This window comes from Sander lucioperca, chromosome 21 (assembly GCF_008315115.2).
Source record: "Sander lucioperca isolate FBNREF2018 chromosome 21, SLUC_FBN_1.2, whole genome shotgun sequence".
NCBI classification, from domain to species: domain Eukaryota; kingdom Metazoa; phylum Chordata; class Actinopteri; order Perciformes; family Percidae; genus Sander; species Sander lucioperca.
The window spans coordinates 18935555-18955545 of NC_050193.1; the positions used below are offsets into that span (position 1 = coordinate 18935555).

A 19991-nucleotide genomic window follows, 5' to 3' on the forward strand; every position below is an offset into this window, starting at 1 on the left:
AAAACAGAGATTAGGCTTTAAGCAAATGTATGAGTGACTGTGTTTACAGAGATAAAAGCCTCCTTAATAAAAGGCAGCGCCTGAATACACTGAATACTGAAAAGAAGGATATGTTAACAATGGCTAAACTTATCATAATATCTCTTTAGGAAGTGAATAGCAGTGCAAGTTGCTTGGTTGTTGTGTGTGTAGTAGACTGGTCTGTCTCTGATCTATTGACTTCAGAGTCTGGTCACTGTAACTAGACACAAGTCGCCTCTGACGCAGCTGCCTAAAGGAGACTTCATAAAAGAAAAGAGGGAACACAATGTGCTGGAGGCCCTTAGTTTCCCATTAACACTCTGCTAAACATTTCTGTGAATATTAAACTAAACTAAATCCATCCATGTGCTTAGGAGGATAATCATTTCCAACTATGTTTTCAATAAGTGAAAAACATTCTTTGTACTTTGTACAGTTCATATCCTGTTGTGTTAATGGTCACAACAATTCTCGATATTAAAACAGACCCAGGGCCCTATTTTAATGATCTGAGGTCACGGCGTGAAGCGCCTGGTGCAGGTGTGTTTAGGGCGTGTCCTAATCCACTTTTGCTAGTTTGACGGCGGAAAAAAGGGTCCGTGTGCCGGGTGCATGGTCCTAAAGGGTTGTACTTTGTGTCTTCATTAATCAGAGGTGTGTTTTGGGCGTAACATGCAATCAACCAATCAGAGATCATCTCCCATTCCCTTTAAAAGCCAGGCGCGTTTGGACCTTGGAGCATTGCTGTTATGGATTTGCACCGGAATATTTTTATGTTTAATCTTCTGCATGTGTGTGTGTGTGTGTGTGTGTGTGTGTGTGTGTGTGTGTGTGTGTGTGTGTGTGTGTGTGTGTGTGTGTGTGTGTGTAACAAGCATAGTGTGTGTGCGCTGTGCACGAGCCTAGGAGCATTTTACTAATGCTCTGTTAAAATAACAGTGAAATGCTGCTTTATTGACTTTAGACCAGGTTTTTGTTGGTCAATGGTGCCATCACTTCCCGCTGCCTCAAGATAGCAATACTCCCAGAATGCACCTGAACACACCTCCCTGTAAGACCAGCACGCCCAGAATGCACCTGAACACACCTCCCTGTAAGACCAGCACACAGATGGGCACAGGTGCATTTGCTATTTAAACGGCGTGGACGCTGGATGGGAAACTGACAACTGCGTCTGTCTTAAACTAGCAAAGACACTTGCATCAGGCTTTGCGCTTTGCTGCGCTGGGTGCAGGATAGGGCCCCCAATCTGTAATTCCAGTATTGTGTCTTCTGCTGAAAACTGTCCCAATACTGGGTTTATTAGCGACTGTAGGTTGCAATGACCTACGCGAAGGTTTACACTGTAAACACTGAAGTCTAGCCTAGTTTTTTGTGCAGCAAGAGTTTCCTTCTCACCTCCAGCAGGAGCTCTCTGTTGGTCAGGACACAGTTCTCATCGGGGAAGGTTTCCCAGAGGTTATCAAACGTGGCCATGCTCTGCCTACAACAACAACAACAGAGACTGTATTTAGTACAAATGCAGCTATTTAGTCAAGTCGAGTGTATTTATATAGCACATTTCATACGACAGGCGTAAACTCATGTGCTTCAAAATAATAGGCAAAATTCATGCATGACAAAAACAAACTATTGTTTCTTTTATCTCTCTTATTCATGCATTTCTCCACATGATTTGTATATGCGAGACTGGAAGATGTCTGTAATCCCATATGGTATGGGCCAAATGTTTGGCATGCCACAGACATGAAATAAAACTAACAAACAAACTAACTAATTATAAGATAACATATAAAATAAGTAGGTATTACTTGTATAGAAATAATAAGATAAGATAAAACGAAGATAAAATTGTTTAGTCCAAAACCAGATAGGCCTGCTTGAATAATTAAGTATGGTGTTAAAACTTTACTATTTGAGCCGTGACCAGATGTTTAAACTATAAACACAACAACATTAACTTTCAGTCTTGCTTTGGCTGTCTATGTTTCAGTTCTCCTTGACCTTATAAGAGCTTATTGAAGTGGTCATGACCTGACATACTGTAGATTATCAGAAGCAAGGCATTTGCTGACCTACGCCGTCAGTGACATTGAATAGCACTTGATGAGGTTTCAACGTCCTGGTTAAAGGACGATTATGTAAAAGACAATAAACATAACCGCAGAGACGGACAGAAGGCGCGGCCTTTGAAATGGTTGATAACAGCTAACAGCAGCCCTACCCTACCTGCTAACAGCAGCCCTACCCTACATGCTAACAGCAGCCCTACCCTACCTGCTAACAGCAAACTTACCCTACCTGCTAACAGCAGTCCTACCTGCTAACAGCAGCCCTACCTGCTAACAGCAAACCTACCCTACCTGCTAACAGCAGTCCAACCTGCTAACAGCTGCCCTAGCTGCTAACAGCAGTCCTGCCCTACCTGCTAACAGCAGCCCTACCTGCTAACAGCAAACCTACCCTACCTGCTAACAGCTACCCTACCTGCTAACAGCTGCCCTACCTGCTAACAGCAGTCATACCCTACCTGCTAACAGCAGCCCTACCTGCTAACAGCAAACCTACCCTACCTGCTAACAACAGTCCTACCTGCTAACAGCAAACCTACCCTACCTGCTAACAGCTACCCTACCTGCTAACAGCTGCCCTACCTGCTAACAGCAGTCCTACTATACCTGCTAACAGCTACCCTACCTGCTAACAGCAAACCTACCCTACCTGCTAACAGCTGTCCTACCTGCTAACAGCTGCCCTACCCTACCTGCTAACAACAGCCCTACCCTACCTACTAACACCTACCCTACCTGCTAACAGCTGCCCTACCCGCTAACAGCTACCCTACCTGCTAACAGCAAACCTACCTGCTAACAGCTACCCTAACTGCTAACAGCAAACCTACCTGCTAACAGCAAACCTACCCTACCTGCTAACAGCAGTCCTACCTGCTAACAGCTGCCCTAGCTGCTAACAGCTACCCTACCTGCTAACAGCAGCCCTACCTGCTAACAACAGCCCTACCCTATCTGCTAACAGCTGCCCTACCTGCTAACAGCTAACCTACCTGCTAACAGCTGCCCTACCTGCTAACAGCAGCCCTACCTGCTAACAGCTGCCCTACCCTACCTGCTAACAACAGTCCTACCTGCTAACAGCTGCCCTAGCTGCTAACAGCTACCGTACCTGCTAACAGCAGCCCTACCTGCTAACAACAGCCCTACCCTACCTGCTAACAGCTGCCCTACCTGCTAACAGCTACCCTACCTGCTAACAGCTGCCCTACCTGCTAACAGCAGCCCTACCCTATCTGCTAACAGCTGCCCTACCTGCTAACAGCTAACCTACCTGCTAACAGCTGCCCTACCTGCTAACAGCAGCCCTACCTGCTAACAGCTGCCCTACCCTACCTGCTAACAGCTACCCTACCTGCTAACAGCTGCCCTACCTGCTAACAGCAGTCCTACCCTACCTGCTAACAGCTACCCTACCTGCTAACAGCTGCCCTACCTGCTAACAGCAGCCCTACCCTATCTGCTAACAGCTGCCCTACCTGCTAACAGCTAACCTACCTGCTAACAGCTGCCCTACCTGCTAACAGCAGCCCTACCTGCTAACAGCTGCCCTACCCTACCTGCTAACAGCTACCCTACCTGCTAACAGCTGCCCTACCTGCTAACAGCAGTCCTACCCTACCTGCTAACAGCTACCCTACCTGCTAACAGCTGCCCTACCTGCTAACAGCAGCCCTACCCTATCTGCTAACAGCTGCCCTACCTGCTAACAGCTAACCTACCTGCTAACAGCTGCCCTACCTGCTAACAGCAGCCCTACCTGCTAACAGCTGCCCTACCCTACCTGCTAACAGCTACCCTACCTGCTAACAGCTGCCCTACCTGCTAACAGCTGCCCTACCCTACCTGCTAACAGCTACCCTACCTGCTAACAGCTGCCCTACCTGCTAACAGCTGCCCTACCCTACCTGCTAACAGCTACCCTACCTGCTAACAGCTGCCCTACCTGCTAACAGCTACCCTACCTGCTAACAGCTGCCCTACCCTACCTGCTAACAGCTACCCTACCTGCTAACAGCAGCCCTACCTGCTAACAGCAGCCCAGGTCTTCCTCAGTCTGTAAACAGCGTTAGACTGAAGGGCCGACAGGATCGCCCGGAGAGAGGTGAAGTTCTTCAACCGCCGACAACCCTGCAGAGGAAACAACCTTTCATTCAGTACATTCACATATTCAGTCTGGCGTTCACACAGTGTCTTATATGCACGTATGTAAATGTGGGTATATATATACCCACATTTACACATATGCACGTATGTAAATGTGGGTATATATACCCACATTTACATACGTGCATATATAACAGTTATTGTTTTAATTTTTTATATAACGATTCATACAGTTTTGTATTATGATTGATATTGTTTTAAACGTTTTACTGATTTTTCTTAATTTTACTATTTATTCTTGACTGACCTCTGCCACTCTGACCCACTTCTCTATGATGCAGGCCCTTTGAGCCGGCGTGCTGGGAGGCCGGCCGGAGGAAGTGGGACTGGAGTTGGCGTCTGTCGGCGAGCAGAGCAGCGACATGATGACCTGGTTGGTAATGGCATTGAACTGCGCAACGGTGGCTCGGATGGTGGGAGACATGTTTTCTTTCTTGTCTCTTTGCGACCACACACAGCCCAGACACTGGTATGGCACCACTTTGACAAACAGAGCCTGAAACATAATAAAAACCAAACATCAGCCTTTAATCTAGCATAGAAATCTGGACCACCCTAGAGGCAGCAAATGTAATCTGCAGCCAGGGTCGTCTAACAACTCTCCGTTGGCTTGCGAGCTGGAAAACCTCTGGTCGGGCCAATCACATGGTGTATAGAGTGGGTGGGCGGGGCTTATGGCTGCTGCTGCTGGTGAACAGCGGTCTTTGGAGTCGGCTTTGGCCGCGACTCTGGAAGACTTGGAGTTCAGCTTTTCTTTGAGAACAGAACAAAGAACGGCTCTGAAGTCATTCTTAAAAAAGGAAGATGTGTTCAGAGTTTAAAGTTGCTCTGGTTGGTTGGAGCACTATCCTATTGCGTGCAGAGGGAATTTGAAAGACAACCGTTGATCCCGCCGCTCGGATTGAGCCCAGCCAATGGTGAGTTCCCAGACCCAACATCTGGATATGGGTCAGACCCAGACCCAACATTTACGCCTCGCGCCCACACTACTCCGGTGTGTCCGAGCCCCCAAAAGGAAGACATTTGGAAACACTGCTGCCCCCGTTTTGGTTGCTCTGTAGTCTGGACGGACACAAACAGAGACATTTGGTCTCATCAGTTAGGTATGTCGGTACACGATCCGTTCTGCCTGCACGATCCGTTCTGCACATGCGCAAGATAATACTGTTTTACGTATCCATACGACCTGCACGATCTGTTCCACGCTAGCCTATGGCTAGCCTCCACCGGGAAGCTAACGTTAGTTTAGCTAACAGCTAATTCGGCTAACCGCTAGCTGACAGCTAGATTCAGTCTAAAATAACGTTAACTCAAACGTAATGGGAAAAGCAGCTACAGCTAAATTAAGACTTCACAGTAATAACAATAAAGACAAGTATTGAGTGATTGTATTTTAAATGAGCACAAGTAAAGTAGAACTGACGTAACAGCTGTTATATATGTTAGGTGTTTGTTATATATGTCAACGTTTATTTTCAAGTTTTATTTTGAGGGTCTTTTAAAGTTATTACATGCTGTCTCAGCTAGCAGTTAGCCGAATTAGCTGTTAGCTAAACTAACGTTAGCTTGGCTGTCGACCGGAAGCGTGGAACGGATCGTGCAGTGTCGTAAATCCTCGTACAACCACGCATGCGCGAACATTTTGCGCATGTGCAGAACGGATCGTGCAGGCAGAACGGATCGTGTACCGACAAGGTAGCTTACAGACCTTTCAGTTACAGGTCTGTCTGTCTGTCTGTCTGTCTGTCTGTCTGTCTGTCTGTCTGTCTGTCAGCTTACAGACCTTTCAGTAACTGGTCTGTCTGTCTGTCTGCCTGCCTGCCTGTCTGTCTGCCTGTCTGTCTGTCTGTCTGTCTGCCAGCTTACAGACCTTTCAGTAACAGGTCTGTCTGTCTGCCTGTCTGTCTGCCTGTCTGTCACATGCCCAGTGTGTGTGAACGGTCATGTGATATGTGATGTCAGACGTGTTCATACGGACAGAGTTTAGTTCTGCTACTGGAGCTAAAACTCTTGTGTGGACGGAGATCGTTTTTGTCTCAAAATGCCGCTTAAAAATGAAAACGTAGCAGTGCAGATGCAGCCTAAAACAACAGAAATGGAAAATAAAATATATCCTCTCACGTACAGAGTCCATTCGGGTGAGCTGTTCGGCAACGGCAGCAGCTGAAAAATCCATGATGCCACCTTGATCCAGAAAGTTTTCACATCCTGAATCCTCATCACCAGAAGCCTCCTCATCTTGCTCCAGATCTTCCTGGGAAGGACTGACATTTGTCTCCGTTTCTAAAGAATCAAACAGAGCAGAAGTCATGATATAATCATGTTATGATGGCACGGCACATGGACAAAGGCTTTATCGGTTTCGGTCGTGTCATACGATGGTTGGTCTCGATCAACAGAAGTACATTTCCAGACTAATAGCAGAATAATCCGTTCTCAAACTCCATCCGTTTCGGGAAACAACAACAACAAACTTGTAGCTAGCGAACTACACGCTTAAAATGTCAAGTTTTGAAGAACATGGATCGTGCAACGAGGCAGACCTGCTTGGTTCTTTCAGGGAATGATTGTAGAGATTTCTAAAGAATATGTTTAGGACATTTCCTCTCTAACTGGGAGGTTTTGAGACTGATTGGTGGGATTGCTGTGGACGAAGTACACACGGAGATACACTGGTAAGTGCAGCGTTGCCTGGAAGGCACTAGGGATTAGGCAATGGTTATGGTTAGAGTTAAAGGTCCTATGGCATGCTGCTTTTTGGAAGCTTTTATATAGGCCTTAGTGGTCCCCTAATACTGTATCTGAAGTCTCTTTTAGACCTTAGTGGTCCCCTAATACTGTATCTGAAGTCTCTTTTATATAGACCTTAGTGGTCCCCTAATACTGTATCTGAAGTCTCTTTATATAGACCTTAGTGGTCCCCTAATACTGTATCTGAAGTCTCTTTATATAGACCTTAGTGGTCCCCTAATACTGTATCTGAAGTCTCTTTATATAGACCTTAGTGGTCCCCTAATACTGTATCTGAAGTCTCTTTATATAGACCTTAGTGGTCCCCTAATACTGTATCTGAAGTCTCTTTATATAGACCTTAGTGGTCTCCTAATACTGTAATACCTAACCCTTTTGCGGGGTGCAAATGTTGCTCGATGGTGTTTTGCTAAAACACAGATAAACACAAATGTTCCACCAAAACAAGTTCCTTCCTGAGACTATTTAGCAGAGCCACCGTCACTGCGTCCGGAGCTTAGCGCCGCCCAAGACTAGAGATTAGTTTAAAGAAATGCAAACAACCCAGAGTGAGTGTATCTTTGGTGTAGGCAATGTGAGACTGTGGAGGATCACCTTCTTTCTGTAACGTCTTGAGCAGTGCCTCAGCTTGCCCAGCCAGAGAGCTAAAGTTGGGCTGGCTGCGCATGTTTCCGTAAACTGCAGCGCTGATCCGCAGGTGATCCAACAGCAGCCTGAGTGCCGGGTGCAGCGGAGGATCCCTGAAGTCCTCGCTGTACTCGTCCATCCATGTCTGGACGAAGGCCAACAGAGGGCTGAGGAGCCAGAGGAAGAATCATTACTCTTTAACTCAGGGTTTCTCAAAGTCCATAGTGTGAAACAGGGCTGTGCAACTAATCAAAATTGTAATCGTGATTATAATTTTGGCTCCTAACAATCACAAAAGAGATGAATCGGATTGATAGCCAAGGTATCGAAGTCCCGCCCATACACCCGCCCAACCAATCGTGAGTCAATCCCAGCTGTCAATCATGATGTTTCCCCCGTTTTTATGTGATCAGAGCTACCTAAAATGACAAAAAACATCTTTGGGGAAACATTTATTTGACGTGTACTTTGACATACAATTAAAAAAAAAAATTCTAAATTTTAAAAATTCAAAATTTACAAAAAATTTAAAAATATGAACCGATTTTGAATCAGTAGAGCTTGAATCGCGATTCGATTGTGAATCGATTTTTTCCCACACCCCTAGTTACAACCCCCCTAACAATCAAAACTGGCCAGTGCTACCCAACCCCCCAAAACCCTATTATAATTTCCTTTACATAAATAAAGACATTTGCAATTTTCGCTCAAAAGTGGAGCTCTAAACCCCCCAAATGTTGAACCCATAAGTTACGGCTTGGTTTAAACACATAGTAAACCCAAAAGTCATCCACCTACCTACTGCAGCATTCACTGTGGTCCAGATATGAGGCAGCATTTTCTCTGTTGGGGGGGAAAAACAAAACAGACTTAGTCATTCCACTTCAGGCTGTTTACTGTATATTCTTTAATTATTATTTGTTCAACTAACCGACGCCTGACCTCCATACATGCTAACCACAGTCTAAAACCGCTCTGTGCATAATGGTTGTTGTTGAAAGCCTCGGGATAATGAGCACCTGCTAGGTACTTATTACTACATCAAAGCAGGCAGGAGGCGAGTGCTTTGTCAGGAAAATCAGCGTATAAAAAGATCCTGACACAGCACGGTGACTTTGCATGTGCAACAACCCAGGCAGTTTCCCCAGAATCTAGCACACAGCCTGTAGTTTCTGATCAGGGGAAGATACACAGAGAAAGAGGCTAAACTATGCTAAAAATGTTAGCATTTGCAGTAAGCTGAAAGAGAAAATAGACACCCAAAGGTAGAGAGAAACTGAAGAAACGCTGTGTGTGTGTGTGTGTGTGTGTGTGTGTGTGTGTGTGTGTGTGTGTGTGTGTGTGTGTGTTTGTGTATGAATTTGAATGTGAATGAGAGGGGACTGACATATATCTCATTCAGCTGACTATTAAAAGAATAATTCAACATTTTGGGAAATACGCTTATTGGCATCCTTTGCAGACAGTAAGTTAGGAAACTCATATCCCTCTCATGTCTGAATGCTAAGTATGAAGCCAGTTAGCTTAGCATAAAGAATGAAAACGGGGGAAACAGCCAACAAAATCTGGTAAAACCACAAAGTGTAGTTCTCACATGGCTTTAATCAGCGTAGCTTAGCATTATTATTATTATTAGCAGGACCACGTTAGCCAATCAGAATCCAGAAAATAGCAACAACAGCAAGGAATCACTTCCTCTCTCTTCTCTTTCTCACTTCCTCTGCTGCCCAAACCTCCGTTTGTCTCAGTTCACATGCTAACGTGCAAACTAAGTTCTCCAAAATCTCCACTCTGGCCGGAGTAGAATTCTCCGTTTGCGTGTAAACGAAGGACACAAATGAAGGGAAATGTCTCCGTTTGTAAAAATAACCATGTACGTGTAAACGGGGCCTTACTCTTGACAAGAAAGCCAATAAGTGTATTTCCCAAAGCTGTCAAACTATCGCATAAAGAAAACCAGACAAACAGTGGTGACTGGACCTGTGGAAGAGCAGCTCTATGAGCTCTGAGCTGCCCGTGAAGGTTCTGTATGTGGAGAGGAAGATCCTGCCGTAGTCCTGCTCCTGGCAGCCCGGGTCCAGCAGCTGCTTCACCAGGAGGTCCAGGGACGCTGCCTTCAGACGCCGCACCTTGCAGGTTCGGTACTGCATGAAGGCGCAGCACGGGCTGTCCTCGCTGGCGTCGGGGGGGGAGGGGACGGGCTCCCGTCGCAGAGTGACGCCATAAACCGCGCCGTCCTCAAACTCCTCACCCCACTCCTGCACCGGATTCTGGGGAACGAAGAGGAGGGAAACAATGTGAGAAGTTTTTAACGCCGAGTGTGGCTGCCAACACGATTTTAAGTAGGGTAGGGTATGGTTTGGGGTATTTTCTGAAATCGGTGCTAAACTTTTAAAGCAGTACCGGTGCCTAAACGGTGCCTGCACCGATACTTAACCCTTATTGTGTCTTCCCGCTGACCATGCAACGTTTAGTTTTTCTGGGTTAAGATTTACACACAGACACACACACACACACACACACACACACACACACACACACACACACACACACACACACACACACACACACACACACACACACACACACACACAGACACACACACACACACACACACACACACACACACACACACACACAGACAGACACACACACACACACACACACACACAGACACACACACACACACACACACACACACACACACAGACACACACAGACACACACACACACACACACACACACACACACACACACACACACACACACACACACAGACACACACACACACACACACACACAGACACACACACACACACACACAGACACACACACACACACACACACACACACAGACACACACACACACACGCACACAGACACACACACACAGACACACACACACACACACACACACACAGACACGCAGACACACACACGTACACACACACACAGACACACACACACAGACACACACACACACACACACACACACACACAGACACACACACACACACACACATACATACACACACACACACACACACACACACACAGACACACACACACACACAGACACGCAGACACACACACGTACACACACACACACAGACACACACATACAGACACACACACACAGACACACACACACACACACACATACAGACACACACACACAGACACACACACACACACACACACACAGACACACACACACACACATACATACAGACACACACACACACACACACACACACACACACACACACACACACACACACACACACACACACACACACACACACACACACAGACACACACAGACACACACACACAGACACACACACACACACACACACACACACACACAGACACACACACACACACACACACACACACACACACACACACAGACACACACACACACACAGACACACACACACACACACGCAGACACACACACACACACACACACACACACACCTAAATTCAGGACAGCTGAGCTCGTTATTGTAAGTGCAACGATAAGTTAAAGTCCAATAAGTAACGTTACTTTATCAAACCGTATGAATGTGTCCCAGGCCAGGTTAGGAAATAAACTAACAATGTAAAGATCAACAAGCCACTGACACATAGCCTACAGTATGTTCAAATTTGATTAATTCAACAAATCATTATTGGGTGGGGAGGGGGTTGTAACCTCCCCACCCCCCCTGTAAATTAAGCCAATGGTCAAGAGGCTTTGGGTTAGTATAAAATAGCAGCGAGCCTCCATGACCAAACCAACAGGTGACACAAAGTCTCCCACTGTGATGATGGCTCACGACGACTACGTCACCTCTGTTTATACTCATAACCATCATGCCAAGCATACGATGATAATGATAATAATTATCAGATGATCCTCCAGGCTATATGCTGGCGTGAGACCGTGTTTAGGTTTCTTGTCAGCAATGTCCCGGCTACACAACCAACCTGAGATTTCCCAGAATGCTGTAGCGTCATTTGAATGTTTATGGAAAAATACAGGATAGTACATCAAATAGTACACACAACAAATGAAAACACGGACTATTAAATAGTAGGGGTGTGCAAAAAAAATGGAATCACATTCGAATCGCGATCCAAGCTCTACCGATTCAAAATCAATTCATATTTTTTAATAAAAATAAATTTAAAAAAATGTAATTTTTAATTCTTTTATTTTTTTTTTTTATTGTATGTCTACTGCAATCACATGGGAAAGGTAACTACATTTACATGCTGCGAAGTGTTTTTTAAATCGAATCGTGACATTTTAATGTAAATTAAATAGGGCTGTAATAATCATAAATATTTTGGACAATATTGAAATCACGATTATTTAACACGATTATTCATTGTTTTGGAAAGATGTTGCCTTTATTGAACTTGTATTGAAGTTATTTAACAGTTAAATCAACAGTGAAAACACCTTGAACTGTGATATTTCCATTCATACTTTTCCTGTTTGAATATGTTTTTTCATTCAGAACAAACAAGACAAAACTTGAACTGCAAGCAGTTATGACGGGGTCACGAAAGCAGAACCCAAAGCACGACGGCAGAGAGGCAAATGTCAGGAAATGTCACTAAGTGCGAGCTCCAAAGTCTGTAGTGAAATGCAATACAAATTTCAAAAACAGGGCAGTGCCATCACAGCGTGGTTTGGTAACTGCACTGCTGCAGAACGAAAGGCCGTGCAGCGGATTGTGAGGACGGCTGAAAAGGCCTCTCTTCCCTCCCTCTCTGACATCTATAACACCCACTGTCTGCACAAAGCCATAAGCATCATTAAGGACACAACACCCCCGTCCCGTGCACTCTTCTCCTTACTGCCATCAGGTAGAAGGTACCGCAGTAGAACTGCCTGCACCTCCAGAACAGGGAAGAGCTTCTTCCCTCAAGCAGTCAGACTGTTGAACAACAAAACATGATGCAACATTTTTCACACGGAAATGAAATGCACTCCTGCACCGTTTTTATGCTGCTGAAACTCTATATATCCTACCTCAACTTGCCGTGGCCAAGCAGCTACGATACCCACTAGCAGCACTGTGAGTTTATCACGTGACAGCGAAAACACGAAAGGTGGAGCAGTGTGTCCTGTATGTCTCTTACCGGCGAACGTATTTCAAGATGGAGCATGAATATGGAGCGTCTACTCCAGTTCATGCTAATGCTAATGTAAGAGGAGATGAAAGAAACCGCCTGCGTTCACAATAATTATTTAAAATCTAAACAGCAGATGGGAGGACTCACATCCTCGTATGTGAAAGATCATTTAAATGTCGTCATGTAAAGACAAAAGGTTTGGCTGCTGTGTCTGACCAGTATAACACATCTCCCATTGTCTCTCAGAGAAACTAGGACCGTTTGTCAGCCACACAGATGGGAATCTGTGCAGTGCGTCGTACTGTGTCAGCGATGGGGGTGCTAAGCACTGCTAAAAGCCACGTTTAAAATCAGAAAACGTATTCATGGAGATCTGATTCTGTTGGCCTCTGCAGCATTTAATATGAATGAAAAGGGCAGATCATTAAACTTGAACGCAGTCACAGTCTTGAGCTTTTTGCAGCCCCCAGGTTGCCTCTTGTGTATTAACATTATATTTAAGTTACAGTACAGAGCAGAGAAAAATAAATGTTCTTTATTGTCATAAAGGCAAGGTAACTCCTAGGGCTGGGTACCGAAGTCAATCCTTTTTAGGCACCGACCGAATTGTCTCTAAAGTATCGAGTATCGAAAAAATGCCTCGTCATTCAATACACAAATTCAATACCTAAGGAGTACATCTTATCAGCGTCAGTGAGCCAATACGCATTCAGCATGCTTCTACCGAGATCTAACAAGATCTTTATGTAAAGTCTATAATGTGTGTGCACTAGGGCTGTCCTCGACTAAAGAAATTCTTAGTCGACTTATATGATTTTGTCGATTAATCGATTAGTTGATGTAATCGACAGAGCTGTGCTCTTTGAGAGGTGGTTAAGACTAGAAAAGCACAATATAAATGTAGTTAATTAACCATCTGTAAAACTGACTTTCTCCACAATTAATCCTGCAAAAGCACCACTTTAAATCTTGTGTTTACCAGAAATGTGCTCATAAGTTTCTTGGAAATGAGTAATTAAGCATGAATAAGCATAAAAAATGACTCATCAACTAAAGAAATCTTAGTCGACTAAGACCAAAACGACCGATTAGTCGACTAATCGACTAAGAGGTGGCAGCCCTAGTGTGCACTGAATGTAGCCTGTCTCGAATGTTGGTTGTACACAGTCCGCTCACGGTGAAGTCCTGCACGGATCAACAGCTGGCGGCTGCTCCCTCTGCCTGCACGCTGCTGCGGTTCAGCGGCTAACGAGCGAGCTAACTGCTAACAGACACCGCTGCGACCAACAACCAATACACATTCTGTCATTATATATGTCATTTATAAAAGGTTTCTAGTGTCAGTGTATTGGCCGTGCAGTGGCTGCTTGATCTTTTTCCATGATGAACATAGAATGCTGCTACGTCAGAGCGGCCAAAGCCTCAAACAGCTTCCCCGGACTTTCTGACCAGCGTCCTTGACCGGGCGGCCAGAGCTTCTTTGCAGCTCAAGTCGGCGGCGGTGTGGACGTACAGTTAGGGTGGAATAATTCAGATCTAAAAGCTTGTGACAGGAATGGTTTTCCAAGACCTAATATTAAAGGTCTACTTGCTTTCTCTGCCGGGCATCTGTACAGATTTGTGAATCATTTGCATATTAACTAGAAGGATTAGACAAAGGTCACACAAGACCTGTTATTAACGCCTGCTGTTGTTATGTAATGCATTAGGCATTTAAAGGAGCACTGCACTGATTTTTAGTTCAGTGGTTCCCAAACGTTTGACAAGATTTCATCCCAGAGTCCCCCGTCTGCAGATAGGATTTTTGCTTTTGGATTGTTTTGATTTTTAATTACAGAAAGTTTACGAAACATATGACCCAAAATAGTAGTGCTGCAAAGTCAATCAAAATTTGATTTTGATTATGAAAAGTTAAATGCCAAAGACAAAAATGGAAACTAACTTTTAAGTTAAGCCATTGTTGTTCTCAAATTAGACCATGGATCCCCATCTGATGGCGTTTTTGCTTTGAAGGCGGCTACACACAGACCCAATAATCGGCCGTCTGACCGTCTGGCGAGGTCGGTGACTCGAGTCTGGTCGGTGTGTTCGTGCCGTCGTCCGTCCGAGGAGCCGTCGGCCTTCATTTTGGCTGATTTGACATGTATAATCGGCGGGACGGGCACTGCCGGCCTCTAAAGCTCGGCTTAAGCTCAGAGGGGACCGAGTGTTTACCGTTGCAGCTCCAAAACTCTGGAATGGACTGCCTCTGCACATTAGATAGGCCTCCTCTCTGTCTAATTTTAAAAATCTTCTTAAAACCCACCTCTTTTCTTTGGCTTTTTAACACCAGGTGGAGTGTTGATCTTATGTGTATACTTGCATATTTGTATTGTGTTTGTCATATTGTATTTTATTTATTTTACTTATTTCTGTTTTATCTTTTTGTGCAGCACTTTGGAAACCTTGTGTTTGTTAAAATCGTGCTATATAAATAAAGTGGATTGGATTGGCAATCAGACTCAATGAGCCATCTGATTGGTGGAGAGCTAACCAGGAAACGGGGAGCGGGATGAGCGTGACTAGAGTCTCTCAAAATCTGATGAAAATGGTCGGTGTGTAACGGCCGTCTGGTCGGTGTGTAACGGCCGTCTGGTCGGTGTGTAACGGCCGTCTGGTCGGTGTGTTCTGAGGAACTTTTTGGACCAACTCGGGGAGACTGATCAGTCACACTGGCTTTACTGCCGACGGTCGGCCGTCTGGTCGGTGTGTGACGGCCGTCTGGTCGGTGTGTGACGGCCGTCTGGTCGGTGTGTAACAGCCGTCTGGTCGGTGTGTAACGGCCGTCTGGTTGGTGTGTAACGGCCGTCTGGTTGGTGTGTAACGGCCGTCTGGTCGGTGTGTAACGGTCGTCTGGTCGGTGTGTAACGGCCGTCTGGTCGGTGTGTAACGGCCGTCTGGTCGGTGTGTAACGGCCGTCTGGTTGGTGTGTAACGGCCGTCTGGTTGGTGTGTAACGGCCGTCTGGTCGGTGTGTAACGGTCGTCTGGTCGGTGTGTAACAGCCGTCTGGTCGGTGTGTGGTCGGTGTGTGACGGCCGTCTGGTCGGTGTGTAACGGCCGTCTGGTCGGTGTGTGACGGCCGTCTGGTCGGTGTGTGACGGCCGTCTGGTCGGTGTGTGACGGCCGTCTGGTCGGTGTGTAACGGCCGTCTGGTTGGTGTGTAACGGCCGTCTGGTCGGTGTGTGGTCGGTGTGTAACGGCCGTCTGGTCGGTGTGTAACGGCCGTCTGGTTGGTGTGTAACGGCCGTCTGGTCGGTGTGTGGTCGGTGTGTGACGGCCGTCTGGTCGGTGTGTAACGGCCGTCTGGTTGGTGTGTAACGGCCGTCTGGTCGGTGTGTAACGGCCGTCTGGTCGGTGTGTGGTCGGTGTGTGACGGCCGTCTGGTCGGTGTGTAACGGCCGTCTGGTTGGTGTGTAACGGCCGTCTGGTCGGTGTGTGGTCGGTGTGTAACGGCCGTCTGGTCGGTGTGTAACGGCCTTTAGATGTTTCACTACAGAAAGTGTATGAAACACATGGCCAAAATAGTAGAGCAATATTAATCGATTATCAGAAAAGTTGCTGATTCATTTAATAGTTGACTAACCTATTTATTTTTGCAGCCCTAGCACAGCTGCCATTGCATCAGGTTAGCAATATGTTTGTGTTGCAACATACGGTATCAAATGTTTCTTTAAAAGGTCAAATGTGTAGGAATTTCTCCCATCTAGCGTTGAGATCATATATCAATCAAGCAGTATGTCCTGTATGTCCCTTACACAGACACACACACAGACACACACAGACACACACACACATACACACACACACACATACAGATTTCTACACAACAACATCTTTTGGAAAGGCTGTTGACTGTTACACCATATATATATATATGGTGTAACAGTCAACAGCCTTTCCAAAAGATGTTATGTGTAGAAATAGTCAATTGTTTACAAGTTCAGTTTAAATGCAAATGAAAGGCTTGTGTTTGTGCAATATGATGTTTATGTTTTTGTGTAAGAATGCCTCAACTTTTTAATATTGGCATTAAATGATTATTGACTATTTCACTGAGCACTGCTGTCCTGCAGTTTGTGTTAAATTGTATTGCGATGGTTACAGAAACAAAAAAGTATGGCACAGCCCCACCGAGAATATTTTTCACCAGCCGCCATTGTTTGCATATCTATTTGTTTTGTAAATAATATGATATTGGGAAGTAGGTGCAGGACCTAATGAGCTATCTGCTTCTGCCTGCTCCTTCTCAAACTCATACTTTTTTATTATTATTTTATGGAGTCTTTGGTAAAAATCTGATTGTTTGCATTTGAATTTTGGGGTTTTAATTAATTAATTTATTTTTTATTTATTTTGTGTTGCAACACTGATGATTGTTCGAGATAGACAATACAATGAGATGAATAAATGAATTTTCTGACAGAAAGACCAAACAACTAAACGATTATCCGGGAAAATAGGCCTAATCGACAGATTAATCAACATTGAAAATAATCGTTAGTTGCAACCTTATAGACTTTGGACTTTACAGAGATTATAAAAGTAAGTTTTTAAATATGAAGAGAAAGATTCAAGAGCTAACTTAAGTTGGACTTGCAGACCCAGGGATGTTTTTCACATATAAATCAGAACAAAAGCCAAATTTCGTTGCATCTATTAGCTTACATTCTTACATTACAGACAGTCGTTAGTCTTACCATAGTTAGCTCCCATTTCCCCATCCCGGCCCGTGTCCTAAGGACTGTTGCTGTCCATCTTGGCACGAATCGTTGAACTGAAAATAAACTTCCACCTCGCGAAGCATGCAGTCAATGTCAGGACTGCATTTTGATTTAAATAAAAACGCTTTTTATATAATTCTCTGGTTTGGAACTACATTAACGCTACAACTACAAAGACGACTTGTACTTCAAAGTATTCGCCGCGTACTACGCTAGCAGAGGGGGGGGGGGGGGCTCGGCTGGTTATCAACCAGGTGGCGGCTCTTCTGAGCGACTACACAAATCAAAGTGTCCCGACTTTGGTTTCTCTCCCTGCTGTAGACTAGTCGGTGTCCACCGGTACCAGCCGTAGGTTGGACTGAAACTCAGTGGGAGGAGACAGAGAGACACAGAGAGAGAGAGAGAGAGAGAGAGAGAGAGAGAGAGAGAGAGAGAGAGAGAGAGAGAGAGAGAGAGAGAGAGAGAGAGAGAGAGAGAGAGAGGTGTGTCTGGCTGTGTGTTTGGGGCTGCTTTGCTGTCAGTGTGCCGTCTTAGGTTTTAAAGAAAAAGTGTGCGAAATATTGTCTTTTCTTTTCGTTAGATTGAAGATTGATACCACCCTCATGTTGTATTGTTCACTTCTGCATTAGTTTATTTGGTCGACGTTTCGGTCACAAGGACCTTTCTCAAGACATATTTGACAGAGTATTTATTTGGCTGGTGTTCTGGCTTTGTACAGTATTTATGTATGGACGCCCATTTCTGCCAGTTTGATGAAAAAAAAAAAAATCCTTTAAGTCGGTATAATGAGAAACTTTCTTAAAAATAATGACTTGATTTCTTTGATTACTGACTACGTTTTTAATTTTAATGAGAAACTTTCTCATAATTATGACTTAGTTTCTCAAAACAGTATTTTATAGTGTCGTATTGCTACTTTTACTTTAAAGTGCTCATATCATGCTCATTTTCAGGTTCATAATTGTATTTACAGGTTATATCAGAATAGGTTTACATGGTTTAATTTTCAAAAAAACACCATATTTTTGTTGTACTGCACATTGCTGCAGCTCCTCTTTTCACCCTGTGTTCAGGTCTCTGTTTTAGCTACAGAGTGAGACCTCTCACTGCTGGAACATCTTTGTTGGCAGTCGCACATGATCAGTAGCTAGGTAAGGACTACTAGCCAGTCAGTAGCAGAGTATGAGGGCATGCCCTGACAGTACCTAGGTAAGGACTACTAGCCAGTCAGAAGCAGAGTATGAGGGCGTGCCCTGACAGTAGCTAAGGACTACTAGCCAGTCAGTAACAGAGTATGAGGGCGTGCCCTGACAGTACCTAAGGACTACTAGCCAGTCAGAAGCAGAGTATGAGGGCGTGCCCTGACAGTACCTAAGGACTACTAGCCAGTCAGTAACAGAGTATGAGGGCGTGCCCTGACAGTACCTAGGTAAGGACTACTAGCCAGTCAGTAGCAGAGTATGAGGGCGTGCCCTGACAGTACCTAGGTAAGGACTACTAGCCAGTCAGTAGCAGAGTATGAGGGCGTGCCCTGACAGTACCTAGGTAAGGACTACTAGCCAGTCAGTAGCAGAGTATGAGGGCGTGCCCTGACAGTACCTAGGTAAGGACTACTAGCCAGTCAGAAGCAGAGTATGAGGGCGTGCCCTGACAGTACCTAGGTAAGGACTACTAGCCAGTCAGAAGCAGCGTATGAGGACCCTGACAGTAGCTAGGTAAGGACTACTAGCCAGTCAGAAGCAGTGAGCATTATAACGTGTGTTCCAAAGTGACCACGTTTGTCTCTGAAGTAAAGGCTGGACTACAATAGAGCTTTAACCTATAACGTGCACAAAAATATATAACACAATAAAGGAAAGGGAAAAGCCAAAAAGCATAATCTGAGCACTTTAAGTAAATTATCTGAATGCTTGTTATAGACACGAGACGTCTCCTCCGTCACTGACTTGGTATGCATGAACTGAAGTTTCCACATCACACTTAAGTAAGATGCATGCTGGACCATGACTGGCTTCCAAACTAGTTGTCACAAAGTCATGCTTGTATGTACACGTTCTAAACTGAGATTTAAAGCAAGCACAGAGAAACTTTCCTGCTTCAGGAGAGGAATGTGAAAACAATGCTGTAGTGTCAAACTCCGCACATGCATCATTGTGCACAGTGAAGCTCCAACATCCAAGTGTATAATAACAACCACAACACATGATTGGGTGAAGGGGACTTTAAAGAGGCTGTACTTGAAATAGTGAAAACAACAGGCTGAGATTGCATCACACAGCTCTTAGATACCGTTCCCCAATACACGAAATGCCTACGTTTTTCACGGCTATATTCACTAACATGTGCACTCGAACAAAGACCAGAGTAGTTTGGATTATAACACACACTGAGACACACTCAGGGCGCTATTACTCCACTTTATCTTAACATATTTTATTGTTCTGAACAGGGCTGTGTACA

The 19991-nt window shown here is 45.0% G+C and overlaps 1 protein-coding gene across 1 annotated transcript in view; it reads right to left on the reverse strand.

The window, feature by feature from the left end:
- Positions 1 to 17900, reverse strand: part of LOC116046753 (ral guanine nucleotide dissociation stimulator-like 1) — a 35381-nt gene extending 17481 nt beyond the window's left edge. Inside the window, exons 1-8 of the mRNA XM_035996540.1 lie at positions 17508 to 17900; positions 9618 to 9907; positions 8436 to 8480; positions 7605 to 7804; positions 6385 to 6542; positions 4507 to 4755; positions 4120 to 4223; positions 1420 to 1504 (exon numbers count right to left, since the gene is read on the reverse strand). Of these exons, the coding sequence (XP_035852433.1) occupies positions 1420 to 1504; positions 4120 to 4223; positions 4507 to 4755; positions 6385 to 6542; positions 7605 to 7804; positions 8436 to 8480; positions 9618 to 9907; positions 17508 to 17531 (1155 nt within the window). The 5' untranslated portion in view covers positions 17532 to 17900. The remainder of the gene's footprint in view (positions 1 to 1419; positions 1505 to 4119; positions 4224 to 4506; positions 4756 to 6384; positions 6543 to 7604; positions 7805 to 8435; positions 8481 to 9617; positions 9908 to 17507) is intronic.
- Between the last annotated feature and the right edge of the window lie 2091 nt (positions 17901 to 19991).